The sequence below is a fragment of the Marmota marmota genome, unplaced genomic scaffold (genome assembly GCF_001458135.2).
Source record: "Marmota marmota marmota unplaced genomic scaffold, marMar, whole genome shotgun sequence".
In the NCBI taxonomy this organism is placed as follows: Eukaryota; Metazoa; Chordata; class Mammalia; order Rodentia; family Sciuridae; genus Marmota; species Marmota marmota.
In genome coordinates this window covers 5,904,945-5,921,238 of record NW_025999880.1, presented here as the reverse complement: position 1 = coordinate 5,921,238, position 16,294 = coordinate 5,904,945, and the positions used below count along the sequence as shown (strand labels likewise).

Sequence of the window (16,294 nt, the reverse complement as noted above, 5' to 3'; positions counted from 1 at the left end):
GAATGAGGCCATTACTTCTCCAAAGGCTGTTCTGAGAAGCTGCAGGTACCTCTTTGGAGAAAGGAGGGGTTCTTTTAGAACCTGGAGTGAGGAGAATGTGAAGGCCTTGTGGTGTAGCTCGTGCCTGCCTTTAGCTCTGTGTGACCGTTTGGCAGTGAGCCAGCGTGCATCTATTTCTTGGCAAATGGACCTGCTAAAAATAAGCAGGCAGCTATTTAATTCCAACAGATTCAAAATAGCCAGGAGTTCTCCCCACCAACCCTAGGGCAGGGTTCTGTAGCATCCTGTGGGCGGCTTTCCCTGGCTGCAGAAAAAGATGTCCTGGGAGGCAGCTTCCAGATAGATTGTGAACATGAAGGCTTTGGGACCTGTGGTGTTCAAATCACTTAAGCCCTGAGAAATTCAAGTTTAAAAAACACCCACGACAAAGATGGCAACTCAGTCTACCAGAGAAGGAAGGCCTCGTGAGGCTGAAGGGGTGCATGTGTGTGCAGGCAGCCCAGTATGGACCTTTGGGAAAGGTTGGTGCATCTTATGCCACCTCCAGTAGGCCTATCAGACCATGTCAGCTGGGGAATATGGCAGAGAGTCTGTTTAGCTGACCTGAGATGCCTTCAGTGAGGAAGTGAAGGGCCAGCCATTTTCTGACTGGTGGGAAGTGGGGGCTGGGGGAGGGGCATCAGATGCCTCCTGGCAGTGGGCACCCTTAGTGAGATCCCACAAGGCTTGGTGGGCTGCAACTAAGGCCTTTGGGCAGGTGGCTGCTGATCCTAGGGGAGCTGTTCTTGGTGGAGGATGCCTTCTATCTCTAATCACAATGCTCAGGTAGCTAAGAAAAAATAAACCCTGTCCATGTTTAGACTCTCTGGAGATCTCCTGCCTCTGGTCTTGAGTGTGATAAGGTACCAGGAGAAGGACTTGGTCCAGAGCCATGCCCTGCACAGATGAGGTGACTCTTGGTTCCTCACCAGTGGATCTCTGGCTCTAGCCTCTAAGGGATGGAGGCTGGAGAGTGGTGGGCACTGGGAATCCCGGTGGATCATTCTGGATTTTATTGGTTGGGTGGTCCCAGGTTAATAGTATTTAAGGCCTTCTAGGAAACCTTCCTGTCATAACAGGGGCTCTCTGGCATGGAAATGCCACAGCAACCATGTTTCTTGGGCTGTAGTCTCAGCTGAGTAGCTACAGCTAACTCTCTGTTGGAGTGACAGAGCTAGGGGCTTAGGGCCCCAATTTCCAGGGAGCAGACTGGGCTGGGACTTGGGTGGGTGAGTGGCAGTGGTGGTCTGATATGCTAGAGTGGCAGGCAGGACCTGTGTTGTGACCCTGGTGTTCTGAGTGAGGACTGGGAACAGAGAGGATGATTGGGGAGAAGACAGTGATGTGGTGGGTTGAGGACTGAATCACAGTGTGGATCACCCAGGGTGAAGGACCCAGGCCCACTTTGGAGTGCATGTTTGAATGTGGAGTCTCTCCTTATAGAAGTGTAGCCAGCTCCCCCATAGGCGGAGTGATGTCACTAGCAACTGCTGGAGAAGCAGGACTCTGGGGATCAGCTTTTAGCTTGGAAGGGGCAGGGCTTTCCCAGCTGGTTTAGGAGATAGTTTGGAGAACAGCCCCTTCCTCACATACTCCAATTTGAATCTGCAGCCTTGGGCTTTGGTGTGTTAACCACTGCCTTCTATGGCGGTGGTTGCTAGGATTTGTTTTCTTGATCCCATTCCACAAACCCTGCTAAAAAGGAATTGCCTGCTGGGCATGGTGGCACATGCCTGTGATGCCAGCTACTCAGGAGGCTGAGGAAGGGGGAGCATGAATTTGAGGCCTACCTGGGTAACTTTGTGAGACCCTGCTTCAAAATAAAATTTTAAAAGGGCTGGGCATGTAGTTCAGTGGTAGAGTGCTTCCCTAATATGTGCAAGTCCCCTAAGTTCAATCCCTAGCACTGTTTAAAATAAAAGGGGTGCGGGAGGATTGCCTAATTAATAAGCATTCAGAATCTAAATGTACTGGCCTGGGATCAACCCCAGCTTCACTTCCTGTTAGCATGCCCTTTTGGGTAGGACTTGCTCTCTGCCAACAGACTGGACACATCCTAGTGTACCAGTCCCCCTCTTTCCTGTCTCAGATTATTTACTCTTTTGTATGAAAGACACTGAACATGAAGCAACTACATAGCAGATCTCCTGTAATCTGCTTTCTTTGGGGAGGGGGAGGTTACAGAACAATGATTCTCAAACTTGACTACATTTGAAAGTATCTGTGTTTAAAACAGAAACAAAAGAACTGGTATTGATTCTTATCCCTCAGAGATTGATTTGGCCTTGAACTTTTTCTTTCTTTTTTTTTTTTTTTTTTGGAGGTACTGGGGTATTGAAACCAGGACCTCACATTGTACTCTACCACTGAGCTATATCCCCCTCTTGGCCTTGGCTTTTAAAAGCTCCTCCAGTAATGCTTCAAGTTGGAGAACCACTATGAAATATTTGTAGATAAGAAATCTACCCCAAAATAAAACTATTCCAGCTAACAAATGAACTCATCAAGGTCGCAGGATATGAAATGAAAAGTGCAAAAACTTTTCCTTTCCCCCAGCTGAATGGCCATGTGTATGTCCTTCCTGGTTTTTCCACGGGATTGTATACACAGTAGTAGACATTGCATACACAGTAGTCTTTAACTTCTGTTTTCTGCTTTTTTCCATGCATGAAACCAACATTTTTTTTTTTTTTTGGTACTGGAGATTGAATCCCCTGGGGTGCTTAACCACTGAGCCACATCTCTAGCCCTCTTTTATATTTTATTTAGAGATAAGGTCTCACTGAGTTGCTTAGGGCCTTGCTAAATTACTGAGGCTGACCTTGAACTCATGATCTTTCTGCCTCAGCCTTCTGAGCCCATGGGATTACAGGCATGTGCCACAACGCTTGGCAAAACCAGCTTCTTTTTCTAACCCTAATATATCTACTCATGAATTCTAGCAGTGATTTTTCCCTGAAAAAGTAATTCCACTTTTGTTTCAAATGATACCCTAATGGGCATTCTTAGGTAGACCTCAGCCTACAGAGTTTTTTGTTTTAAGCTTGCAGGTGTGGGATTTTGGGGTTGTTAGGGTATGGCTCATAAGGTTTTATGAACTGTTACTAAAGCTTTCCCAAAAGGTAGAACAGAATTCTCCTTTTCTTTGCCCATACAATATGTCTTTCCCAGGAGTCCACTAACTAGTGAGTTCCAGATTTGATGTGGAATAGAAGCTGTGTTTCTATTCCTTGGTTGTATGACCTTGAGTGTATTTTAGCCTTCAAGGTAATACATTCCTTGTATTACCAAGTGGCCCGAGGATTAAGTGATACAAAGGAAAGCATCTATCAAGGTTATTCATTTGTGAAGTGATAAGGTAGCATCATTGAAGCTTTCCATCTGGGGGTGGGTTATAAAGTCATCTGAGCCTTGGCCACTGCTTAGCCTTGCTCTGTACTTTCCAGTCTCATTGCTTTATCTTCAGATATTAGCAAGGAAGCTCATTTTTAAACATAGAGGGACTTCCTAGAGATGACCTCACTGCACTCCCTCACCCCAGCACTCCAGGGGTAGATCCCATCTCCTAGCATTCCTTCTAATTGTAATGTGCTCATGCTCTTCTGGGCATCTTAAAATGCAGCCCTGATTCAGTAGTTCTAGGGTGGGGCCAAGGTGCTGCATTTCTGGCAGGTTCCTTGGTGCTGCACAGGGTTCTGGTCCCTGGACTATACTTTGAAAAGAAAGGTCCTAGAGCATTGGTTCCCAACCTTCAGCTGAATGTCAGAACCACCCAGAGAATGCTGAAGCACTGATGTTTCTTATCTCTGCAACAAAACACCCAAATGAAGGTCTAATTCAGCATGTTCACGTGCAGTGCCTGTGCTCTCATAACCCCATGTCTCTCCCTGTCTTCCTGCTTTTCCTAGGCATAACTACTTCAGGCCTCCAGGATGGCAATCCATTTCCGTTCACTCTTTCCCTTGGCATTGCCTGGAATGTTGGCGCTCCTCGGCTGGTGGTGGTTTTTCTCTCGTAAAAAAGAGCAGGTCAGCAGCAATGATAAAAAGGTGGATGCTGGTGGTGTGGTGCTGAGGGCCAGCCCTGACATCAAGAAATCGCTCCCCATACAAGAGGCCTGTCCTGGAATTGCGTCCACACCCCGCAATGTCACACAGCCACTAGAAAAGGAACAGTCCACTGCAAGCAAGCCTTCTGTGGAGCCCCCAGCCTCGCTGCACACACACCCAACCTGTCGCAGATCAGAGTCCTCAGGCTGCCTCCCTAACCCCACGGACACAAGATCTCAACCAGGAACACACAAAGATGACAGTGCAAAGGTGGAACTCGCCCTGATGGGTGACAAAACCAGATCTGTTCCTCTTGAGTGTCCCCTCCCATCTCCCAAGGATGTGGTGTTCCCCCACGAAGCCATAGAGGTGTGTAAGCAAGAGGTGGTGTTCAGTAAGGCACCAGGGAGGGGCTGGCCCAGCCAGTCTGTGTGTGCTGCAGAGAAGCATAGCCCTGGGGAGAAGGCAAGAGAGACGCGTGGAGCCGAGGGGACCGGTGACACAATGTTGGGGGGAAACGTGCTTGAAGAAGGCTTGTTGTCCCAGGAGCGTGTCTCAGAATTGGAGAATAGCAAGGCCCTTAGCCTGGCCCCCTTGGGAGGCGGAGGAGAGAAGGAGAGCGGTGGCCCCTTCTCCCCCCTGAGAGAAGAGTCCGCAGTTGGAAAATTGTTAAGTAGCTCTGGCAAGTTGGCTCACGCAGAGCTGGCAAAGGATGAGGAGATGCAGGCATCTAAGGTCCAAGATGACAGAACCTGGGACAGAGACATGGCGGCAGAACTAGGCAAAAAGGAGAGCTTGGATAAGAATGAGAGGATTGAGCAGGCTGCCTTCCAGATAATCTCCCAGGTGATCTTGGAAGCAACCGAAGAGGTGCTGGCCAGCACCAGGGATAAGATGGCAGATCAGTTATATCAGGCCTCAGGCAGTCCGACTGTAGGGCAGGTGGAGAGCAGTGCCCCAGCCAGCCAGAAAACTGTCCTGGGGCAAGACACTGCACAGGCTGCTCCAGTCGTAGTGGGGGCAGCCGCTGGTCCAGTGGATTCTGCCCTTCCCTTGCCAGGCCCACCAGCAGAGAACCTGCCTTCACCAAAGACCTATGTGAGCTGCCTGAGCAGCCCACTGTCCAGCCCCACCAAGGACAGTAAGCCAAAGAACTCCGCACACCACATCTCCCTGGCTCCCTGCCCACCTCCAGCGAGCCCCCTCAGAGAGTCAGTGGACGAGGCAAGCATCCTGGCGGAAGATGCCACCTGTGCTACCTGTGTGTCAGCCAGCCAGAGTGTTCCTTCTATGGCCTCCGGGCAGTGCTCGGATTTCGTCAGCACTTCAGGGCTCGAAGACTCTTGCACAGAGACCAACTCAAGCCCCAGGGACAAGGCCATCACCCCGCCTCTGCCGGACAGTACTGTGCCCTTCAGTAATGGGGTGCTGAAAGGGGAGTTGTCAGACTTGGGGACTGAGGACGGATGGACCGCGGATGCAGAAGCAGATCACTCGGGAGGTAGGTGGGTCTCGGGGGCTCACTGGAGGATCAGGGGAGGGGTTCCCTTATTTGTTAGGGAAAAGCTGCTAGGCTGTCCCTCCCTCTGGCCACTTCTGCAGCAAAGTGAAGGCACTCTTCAACTCTGTGTCCCAGGGGGCCTGCAGAGAGGTGGGCGTGGCAGAGAGCTGGCGGGGACCTGATGAGAAGGCACACTGTCCTGAGACCCCAAAGCCACAGGAGCTGTGGCTTGGCTCACCAGCCAGGGAGCCTCCTTAGCCTTTTAGAAGGAACCAGTTCAAAGTGGGGTCCACCGGTTAGCCTTGGTGTGCCTCTTTTCCTCAGAGCCTGAACTCTTAGTGGGTCTTTAATCGAGAGGCCTCTTAGCTATCTCTCCCAGTGCCAGGTCTGGGGAGTGTTGCTCGGTGGTTGACCTCCATTTAATCCTGTGCTTGTTCCATGTCTTCACCGGCTTTCCTTCTCCAGAAGCTCTTTCAGGGTAAGTGTCCCATGAACGGCTACAGCCTTGAGTCCCTGGGGAGGCTCAAGCACTCCTCGGTTGTCGCTGTCACCTATTCCTTCACAGTCTCAGCCATTTTTTTTCTGTGCAGCTGCAGTTCCACCCTGGGAAAGAGGGGCACTTTGGTAACGAAGTGCTACTGGGTTTTTCGAGTGCTGACCCCAGCGTAGACAGTTCAGACCGCTAACTTACAGGTCAGCAGCTCCTGGTCCTGCTTCTACGGCTCCCCCCTGGGATATTTTCATGTATTTTAGAGAATGTCATGACTTCCCAAGTGGCTCTCTGACTTGCTTGTCCTGGAGCCCTTCCCTACCATTTCAGCTCCGTCCAGGAAGCTTGGGACTCTCTCTAAGGTGTTCGACTGTTTTCAGCAGCATCTGGTGTAGGTGTACACAGCGCTGTTCTATCACCCCAAGTGCTGTTGACTGAGACCACTATTGTTTACCTCTAGAAGAAAATGCTGCCCACCAATAGTCTAATGTTAAAATGCTTTTTAAAAAATTGTATCTTAAAATGGGTAAAAAAAGGTTATTTTTTTGTTTGTTTTCTTTTTTTAAGAATTTCCCTTTGCCTGTTGCCCTTCAGCTTAATTAATGAGTCCCCCAGTCTTGTGTCAGCTCTGGGTTGATCATCCTACCTGTTCTGATGGGTTGAGGGCTTCTGAGTGTAACTTTGCAGACAAGGAGGCTCTGAGTCTCCTGTGATAGGTGGAGAAGTTTAGGGGTAGCTGATCAGTCAGAGCATGTGACACCGACCATCGCTGCTCAGAGGGTGTCGAGCACCAGGCAAAGGGTTCCCTGCTTGGAGCGTGAGGAAGCTGAAGCTTAGGGAGCTGGCAGCTGGCCTTTGAATGCAGCTTGCTAAATGCCTGGTGTGATTCTGAGCCACTCCTGGGTGCCACTGGGGTACAGGTGTTGGTCGTTCCAGTTCTGTTGGACAATGGCTGAAAATGAGCAGAGCCTCCATCACCCTGTCCTGCTTCCAGCAAACTGGTCAAGCAGCTCCCTCAGGAGGGTTTTTCCCTGTTAGAAGCCTATTCCAAGCCACTGGTGTTGAGAGAGAAATGGTCACTTTGAAGGTGACTTTGCTGGAAGTAGACTCTTTAGCCTTAGTCCTTTGCATCTAGGCAGTGCACGGATTGGTTGGCAGAGGCTTATGTCTAGGGTCCAGGAAACCTACACGAAAAATAACCTAAATAGTAGACTCACAGGAGTGATCTGTTTTTAGGTATTGAGTTGTCTATATTTAAGCCAGAGCTATTTCTCTTAAACTATCTGGACCCCTGTTTTTCTGCAGTGTTTCCTTTGCTGTGGCCTGGGCTCAAGTTGGTGTCAGGGTCTCCCTTCCCATTGTACTCTTGGGAATGAGCTTAGCTCCATCTTTTGAACAGGGGATATTTGAGCCCCCAAAAGAATTCAGAGTTGCACAAGCCAGGCCTAAGTCAGGGAAAGAAGGCTGTCCTTCCTTTGTCCACATCTGCCAGAGAAACAAGTGAGGTCCCTATCAGGGATGAGAGTGGGGCCACTAGACAAGCCAAAGAGACTCTGTCTTATTCTGTTTGATGGAGGCCAGGCCTGAGGCCTTGGGACTAGACACTTTTGGTCTGAAGGGGGGATGGGACACTTGGAAGGGTGGCAAGATGGTTATGAGATGGCAGTCCAGATCAGCTCCTGGGACCATGTGGACCAGTGGATTGTCCCCTCCCCCATCATGGACTCCCCTCCCTGGGCGTGAAGTCAGTTTCTTCCCAGTTGACCACTTGTGTCTCTGTTCCAGCAGCTGTGGCTGGGCGTGGCTGCCAAATAAGCAAGTGGGACTGTAAGTGACAGGCTAAAATTAGGAGTATTGATACCCCTAGGCCTCCTTTCATTGGGGTTTCTCTGAACCTTCTAGAATGAGTTAACAGTAACCTGCCAACTTGGGGGGTGGAGGGAACTCCCAGTAATGTGGATTTTGGAAGTCGTGGGTATCGATAGCTCTGAGCTGGGTCTGTGTGTGCATGCTGCTTCCTTCCTGCAGGTTCCGACGGGAACAGCATGGATTCTGTGGATAGCTGTTGTGGCCTCAAGAAGACCGACAGTTTCCAGAATGCCCAGGCAGGCTCCAACCCTAAAAAGGTTGACCTCATCATCTGGGAGATTGAAGTGCCAAAGGTAAGGAAGGCTGCATCCCCCAGGGCCAAGTTCTGTGGCAAGCTTAAGTTCTCTGTCCCCCAGGGTAGGGGAGGCCAGTGAATCAGAAGGGGTCCCTAGTGAGCCGAAGTCCTGAAGCTTGCCAAGGTTCAGACTGTGCTATGGATGGGATTCTTCCAGTGACCTCTTACTCTTGTCCTCTAAGTCTGCCCTCTCCCTGTCTCTTCTCGTATGTGCTGGGGCTGGATTCTGTCTGCAGATTTGCTAGTGCAAATCAGACTGAGGACTGGGGCAGCAGTCCCCCTTCCCTGAGCCCCTACTCCAGCTCTCCCGTGTAAAGAGCATTTTATAATCAAGCAAAGCATAAAACCGTGTTTCATAGACACTTGAATGGTATAGAAATGTATGAAGAAAATAAAAACCAGCTCTAATCCTACCCTTGAGAGTGACTGCAAAGACTTAATTCCTTCTCGTCTCACACCCTGTGGTTTTTAAACAAAACTGAGATTATGTTGCTTTAATTAATACTTTTAAATATTTAACAATTTACTTGTTATTCTTTGAAAATGTAATTTTGACTGCATTATTCATTGTGTGAACGGCAGTTTGCCTCGCTCGTCCCCAGTTCCTGGGTTGCTTCAGCAGTCTAACCTTGCTATTATAACTTAACAACTTATTAGCTTGATCTTTAGGTTTATCTCTGGGGCTCAGAAATAACTGGCAGTCTGCTTAGACTGCTGTCCCAGGGCATTTGGCTCCGTGCAGAGGTAGAGACCTGGCTTGCCCTGAACCCGAGTCAGGACGGCTGTATTGACCCCAGGCTGTTGGCTCCCGTGGTGGTTTCCTCCCCTGGTCTCCTTGTTGCCATGTCCTCTGTAAACACTGATTGCTGAGGCAGGCCCTGGGTGAGGAGGGAAATGTCCCTGCTGGGGAGGGGTCGTTTGGGATTGTTCCGGAGCTTGTCTTACATCATGGCTAAGTTTGGCTTCTGCCTGCCTGCCTTGAACTCTGGCGCACTGGGCACTTCTGCATGCCTTGTGCTCTGAAGGTTCCAGGCTGCCGTCCCTTGAGTAAGAGCCCAAGTGTCCTTAGGCATTTACTTGGAAACAGAGCTCTTTTCCTTTGGTCCTGAGCAGACTTGGAAAAGCAGGAATCCTAGTCAGCCCTTCTGCTGCTGAAACTGCTCAGGCGTGAGCTGGAGGAAGCAAGGCTGCCCCCAAGGCTTCTCAGTTTGGGCCATTTGTTGGGATGAGATGGGAGCTGTTGGGTCCTGCAGCCAGACTGCCTTGTTCAACTGCTTAGCAGCTATGTGATCCGGGGTGGGTTCCTTGGCCTCTGGGTTTGTTTTTTCCTCTGTAAAATGGTGATAAAGTTGTTATCTGTTTCATAGGTAGTGTGAGTGAATATGAGTGCCCGGAAGAGTCTGGGCAAAAAAAAGGCTGACATAGTAACAGCTAAACAGTAAAACAGAAGTAGGTCTTTGGGGGGCTGGGGCTGGGGCTCAGTGGCAGAGCACTTGCCTAGCATGTGTGAGGCACTGGGTTCTATCCTCAGCACCACACACAAATAAATGCATAAAATAAAGGTCCATCAACATCTAAAAAAAAATAATAATGATAATTTTTTAAAAAGTAGGTCTTTGGGATGTAGGGAATTGGTTTCCTGCTAACCTCCCCTCTCCCTCTCTCTCCTGGGAAGCACTTAGTTGGTCGGCTAATCGGCAAGCAGGGGCGGTATGTGAGTTTCCTGAAGCAAACATCTGGTGCCAAGATCTACATCTCAACCCTGCCTTACACCCAGAACATCCAGATCTGCCACATAGAAGGTCAGTGGCACCTGTTGCCCAGTGCTTATTTTTCTTACCTGCAGTGTGAGTACATGGAAGCATTTGAGTCCCAGTTGCTAGAAACGGCTTCTTGCCTGAGGTGGGAGAAGCACTGGGTGCCTTCCCTCCGGCTTTCTTCTTCAGTTTAGGGGTTTGAAGGAGATATGTGGGTCCTTCCTCACCAGATCTCTGGCCATGAGAAGCATGGGGTGGGAGAGCAGGGCCAGGGTCCTGGGTTCATGGTGCCCATCATCCCCACAGGCTCCCTCACAGAGCACAAGAGGGCCAGGCCTTTCCCATCTTTCTACCTCCCTCTGCATTCACAGCCTGGGTCAAAACGACAGAGATCTCACTTGAAAGGCTAATGGGCTTAGATGACCTTCTTCCTAAATCAAAGCTTGGCATTTTGACAACTTAAAAATGCCCTTGAGGGCTGGGGTTGAGGCTCAGCGGTAGAGTGCTCACCTAGCACGTGTGAGGCCCTGGGTTCAATCCTCAGCACCACATAAAAATAAAATAAAGATATTGTGTCCAACTACAACTAAAAAATAAATATTAAAAAAAGAAAAAGATGCCCTTCAACTCTAGAAGGTCCTATGCAAAGGGGTGTGTAGGTGAGTCTGTTTCTGCTATGACTTTTCTCTTTCCCACAGTGATTGTCTTGTCCCCACCCCACTTTAGGCTCTCAGCATCATGTAGACAAAGCTCTGAATCTGATTGGAAAGAAGTTCAAGGAACTGAACCTCACCAATATTTACGCTCCTCCGCTGCCTTCACTGGCACTGCCTTCTCTACCAATGACATCCTGGGTAAGCTTGCTCCCGGGTCAGTGGACTCCTGGTGCCCTTTCCCCAAGTCTTCCTCAAATGAGAGACTCCCCGGACTATGGGCCAAGAAGGCTGCAGGCACATTACTGCCCATGCCCTCTCAACTCTGGCTTCCACTGGTCAGTTCTGCTGCCAGCTTGTATTCTCTGGGGATGAGGCAAAATGCCAGCAAGAAGCCAAGGCCTCTCAGTCCCACGTGGGAGGACTGCACTCCCCTGGCTCTGCCATCTGGGTGTGTTTTGTGTTTTTCAGGCATTTGCCTATAAAGAATAGTTCAGCCAGGAGGTGGGGTGTGCTGGACCAGTGTGGGGGCTCCTTAGAGCCGTTGCTGTGTCTAGGATTACTACCTAGCACCAGAGGCCTGTGTGGGATTTGGAGGGGGCTTGTGATGGGTCATTCTGTCCCTTCCATCCTTTCTTCTCGTTGAGCCAGGCTAAGTAGTAGCCCTGGTGAAGGATCCTTTCTTTCCTCTCTCCAGGAACTATCCAGGTTATATCCTGTAAATCCAGAGTTTCTCCCACCAGGAAGCCCCAGTGGGTTGGCAGGAGGAGAAGCTGACGTCTCCAGGGCTTGTGTGCTGGTTGCTCAAGGTCTTTTGGGGCCTGTCACTCATATTCTGCAGCACCCATGCCTTTGGCCCCAGCCAGGCTTCTTCTCATGGGAGTAGGCATGCCAAGTTCTATGGGCCAAGGGCTGTTGACTGCCTTTCACATGGATGGGCTAAACGTGCTGCTTCATGGAAATTGTCCCCTGGGTTGAGACCCTTATGCTGTGGAGGAAGGAATGGGCTTTTGGAAGTGGGCTGAACCACGTTCCCTACTTTGCTCCTGAATTGTGGAGTTTTTTCCTCAGGAGCCTTGGCCTTAGACGCTCCTTAAATGATGGAGTGAGTGGTTTGTGTGGATGGTTTCCTTCCCTTGTACTCTGCTGGGCTCAGTGGGACTGGGGAGGAGTACCTCTGGGTTTGCAGGGCTGGCATGTGCCCATGCCAGGCTGGATTCTTAGCCCTGTTCCCCCTGGGCCTCCAGGCCTTAAGGCGGAATAGGCACCTGTCTAGAGCCCTATCTGCTGCCTGTAGCCTAGCATTAGGAAAACCAGTTCTTGAAGATGAAGGCTTTCAGAGACCATAGTGGCCTCTGCTGGGCCCTTTACCATAAGACCTGGCTTCCGAGCACCTATGGACCAAGGCCCAAAGTGAGGATGAACCAGGACACTGGGAGGGTAGAGAAGAGTAGGACTTGGGGAACAAGAGGAAGTCATAGGGGAAAAACTAGGATGCAGACTCTGGCTGACCTTGACAATGGGTCTGGCTCAAGGCTTGCTGCTCCCTGCTCAGAAGGCAGGGCAGACTGTATCAGGCAGTAAGCTGGGGTCAGCTACAGACCCAGGGGAGTTTGCTGAGAGGCCTGAGGGCTGCCTACCTCCTATCAGGCACCTCATTCTCAGTGGCCACTCAGAGTTCCCTTGTTTGCCTTCCCTGGGTCTTATAGACTCATCAAGAAGGAGGAGGGAGGGGAAATTCCAGAGGATGGAGCCTGCCCAGGTCTGTGGGAGGCCCACACTACATCCAGTTAGCTCCTGGCTCCCCAGGCTCTGCTGGGGTTCCCCTGCCTGGCCCTGAGGTTAGGCTGCCCCTGATGGCTGTTCAAGGTATTGCAGGATAGCAGCTGCAGTGGCTGAAGTGGTTCTTGAACTCTGCTGCCTGGGTGCTGTTGTTGGAGTTGCTGTGCTTTTTCAAAGATGTGCCAGTTGAGAGACATATCCTGGGGCCTCAGGGCTTATCCCAAAGATGAGGAGAGGAGGACTGATGCTGTGCCTGCTGCCCCTTCCTCTCTCTAGCTCATGCTGCCTGATGGCATCACTGTGGAGGTAATCGTGGTCAACCAGGTCAATGCCGGGCACCTGTTTGTGCAGCAGCACACGCACCCCACCTTCCATGCACTGCGCAGCCTGGACCAGCAGATGTACCTCTGCTACTCTCAGCCTGGAATCCCCACCTTGCCCACCCCTGTGGAAAGTAAGTGCTCTCCTGGGGGCCAGGGAGGGAGGTTCTGGGCTCTGTCTAGGCCATAGAAAGAACTTCTGGGGGTTGCCTGTGCTGTCCTTTGTCTTGACCAGGAGAGAGCTGTACTGGGATCCTTCATGGGACAGCATCCCTGAGTCTCTTAGCTAGCTCAGCTAGTGTTTCCATTGGCTGACAGAGCAGCGGGACTGGAGTGGAGTTTGGACACATGGACTCAGAATCCCAGTTCTGCCACTTTATGTCTGTTAGTGGGGTGATACCACTTGTTCCAGGAAGTCAGGTTGGATACTCTGTCAATATGTGAAATGTGCATAACTGGTTATGATAAACGAGCCAGAGCCCAGCAAACCCAGGCAGTGGGTTGGCCATCCCACGTGACAAGTGAGGGAACTGAGCCTCTGACTTTAAGTGATTTGCTCGGGTAGCCCCTGAGCAGGAGCTGGATCCAAACCAACCTTCCTCACTGTTACTTCTGTTGAGTTTATTGATGGGGATCAAATGTCAGAACCATTCCCACCCTTCACCCCCCCACCCCCATCAAAGACTCCTAACCTGGGGGTCCCCTGATGGGCTTTGAGGCATCCAAGAAAGCTCTCAAGTTATCTGCAGTATTTTGTGTCCATCCTTTTCTTTCTCCTCCCCTGCCCCCACTGCTTTCTTTCTATTGGTGATCAAACCCAGAGGTGCTTTACCACTGAGCCACATCCCCAGACCTTTGTATTTTTTATTTTGAAATGGGGTCTCACTAAGTTGCTTAGGATCTCACTAAGTTGCTGAGGCTGACCTCAAACTTGCGAGACTCTTGCCTCAGCCTCCTGAGTTGCTGGGATTGTAGGCCTGAATTACCATGCCTGGCCTTTTTTTTCTTTTGGAGGAATACAGGTTTAGTTTTCATCAGATTCTCTAAAGTTGTGTGCCAACCCAGCAATAAAGACTGTAGTCCAAGAAGTGGCTGCACCAGGGACCAAGGGTCAGGACCCAGAGTGGTCGGCCCCATGTGGGCCTGGGGCACAGCTAGGGGTTTAGCTGGGTGACCCTTACCCCATAGTTACATCTTCCTCTGCTGCCTTGGTGATCTTGGAGCACAACCTTGGTAGCTACCCAGGTGCTCTGCACCACCTACTGAGGCAAAGGCTTAGTTATGGGGCATAGGCCTAGGAGTGCCCTTCTTGATATGAGTTGCCATGGGCCAGAGCAAACTGTGTAGATACTATGCCACTGAGATCTGCTGCATTTAGAAGTTCTTTCCCTTAGGAATGCGAGGCAGGCCCTGGCCCACATTCCCTGATATTGTATCATACTTGGTTTATTCTGGTTAATGTGTCCATCTTAGGCCTCCGTAAGTTTCAAAGTAATGGATCTTGATTGAATTTTTTTGTTTTTTTTTGGTCTGGATAGCTTTGGGGTATCACATATGTTAGACTGAATTTTTGATGTCCAGCAGCCTCCCTCAGCTCTTCTTGGGCTCAGGGGGAGGCTTTATTGGGGACCCATGCCATTTCTGTCCCCTAATCATGAGAGATAGGCCTCTGAGAAGTAATGCTGAGAGGCATGTAGGAGTGATCAGAATGGCCCTTGGAGCCCTGCCCTGGGTCAGGTATGTCCACACACTCTTCTTCCTGCTCTTGCAGTCACCGTTATCTGTGCTGCCCCTGGTGCGGACGGGGCCTGGTGGCGTGCCCAAGTGGTTGCCTCCTACGAGGAGACCAACGAGGTGGAGATTCGCTATGTGGACTACGGTGGATACAAGAGGGTGAAAGTAGACGTGCTCCGGCAGATCCGGTGAGTGGAGACCCCCCTGGGCTTGCGCCCTGCTTGGTGTGAGGGTGTGGTTCAATTCTGCCCAGCCTCCGACCAGGGTTCCTTCTTCCCTCCTGCTGCTACTGAGATTAACAAAGTTGGTGAGTCACCTGAGTCAAACCGGGTTAGAAGTCTGTCTAGTGGAAGAGACCCCCAAGTATCAGATGTGGAGGGGGAGGAGACAGGCTCCTTTTGGAGTTTGATGCAGGAGTCCTTGTGACATCGGGCTGCTGAAGGGCTGTCTACCTGCTTTCAGGTATGCTCTGTGCTGTGGCCTACAGTGCCATCCTGGAGTATGGATGTCACTGTGCTAAGCAAAAGGTAAATTGACTGGCAGTGGAGTTGGCCTTCAAGTCCATATTAACTTGCCCTTTTCTTGGCTTTCCAGGTCTGACTTTGTGACCTTGCCGTTCCAGGGAGCAGAAGTCCTTCTGGATAGTGTGATGCCTCTGTCAGGTAATGGGGGGCCTCTGGCCAAGGGGCAGGTAGTGGCTGAGCAGAGGTCTTCTTAGAGCCTTGGTCTCACCTGGAGGGTTTATACAGACAGTTGCCACTGCCATCAGAGTTCCTGGTTGAATAGGTTGGGGCCGGGGCCTGAGAACTCGCATTTCTGTCGAGTTCCCAGGTGAGTTGCTAGTGCTGCTGTGCCATAGACTGTCCTTTGGGGTCCACTTTTCTGGACTTATGGTGCCAGCATTAAAAGGCTTTCAGCAAAGGCAACTTCCTGAGCATAGTCCAGACTCGAGGGGGCAGGTGCTAGGTCAGCAGCAGTGCTCAGCTGTTTCACAGGTGCTTAGGGGCACCCTGGGGGCTTAGCTCACACTCATGGCTGTCTGGTGTCTAAGGCTGTGAAAGTATTGCCAGGAGGAAGAAGGCTGGCATTACTTAGTTTCCATTCTCTTCTCTGGAAAATGAGGGTGGCACCTATCTTTCAAGGTGGCTGTGCAGATTATAAAAACCCAGGAACTGGTGTGTGGAAGGTGGGCAGATAGTAGCTAATATGCCTGTGATACGTGTGTTCGCCCATCACACTCTCTTCCAGGGTTGGCCCCTTTGGATCTTGTTCTGGCTTGTCTACAGCAATCTAAGTGCATCAGAAACACTATACTCTAGCTGGAGTCACACCAGGCAAAACACTGGGCAAGGTCTTGGAGTTTTTCCTTCCTTGCTCTTGCCCAACCTTCCTCTCCATTTCTATCCAACTGAATGATCTGTCTAGACTCGCTGAAATGCTCCCTCCTTCGTGAGACTTTCCCACACCTTCAGAAACACCTGCTCCCATCCCTCCCACTCCCTACCTTGGGCCTGTTCTTGTTGCTTCTTGAACAAACAGAGCAGAATGCTGCCTCAGTGCCGCCTCCACTAGAGAGCGGCTGCCTAGATTTGAATTCCAGCTGCACACTCTGGGAGCCGGATGGCCTCTGGTGATTAGCCTGTGCCTCAGTGTTCTCACCTGTAAAACGGGCATAAAACCTGTCTTCTAGGGTATTGCTGATTTGGTGGAAGAGCTAGCACTGTTGGTCCCCAGATTTGTGGGGATGGTATTTCCACTGAAGGCAGAAGTTTCCTCCTTTATCCTCTGTCATTCTGAGGGTGACA

At 50.7% G+C, this 16,294-nt stretch overlaps 1 protein-coding gene across 2 annotated transcripts in view; it reads left to right on the top strand.

Annotated features, from left to right (window-relative positions):
- Akap1 (A-kinase anchoring protein 1) overlaps positions 1-16,294 on the top strand; it is a 30,660-nt gene that overhangs the window by 12,140 nt on the left and 2,226 nt on the right. For both annotated transcript variants that reach the window (XM_048788499.1, XM_015495435.2), the window contains exons 2-8: positions 3,948-5,589; positions 8,108-8,241; positions 9,919-10,045; positions 10,727-10,854; positions 12,712-12,889; positions 14,527-14,677; positions 15,084-15,151. In XM_048788499.1, the coding sequence (XP_048644456.1) occupies positions 3,972-5,589; positions 8,108-8,241; positions 9,919-10,045; positions 10,727-10,854; positions 12,712-12,889; positions 14,527-14,677; positions 15,084-15,151 (2,404 nt within the window). In that variant the 5' untranslated portion in view covers positions 3,948-3,971. The remainder of the gene's footprint in view (positions 1-3,947; positions 5,590-8,107; positions 8,242-9,918; positions 10,046-10,726; positions 10,855-12,711; positions 12,890-14,526; positions 14,678-15,083; positions 15,152-16,294) is intronic.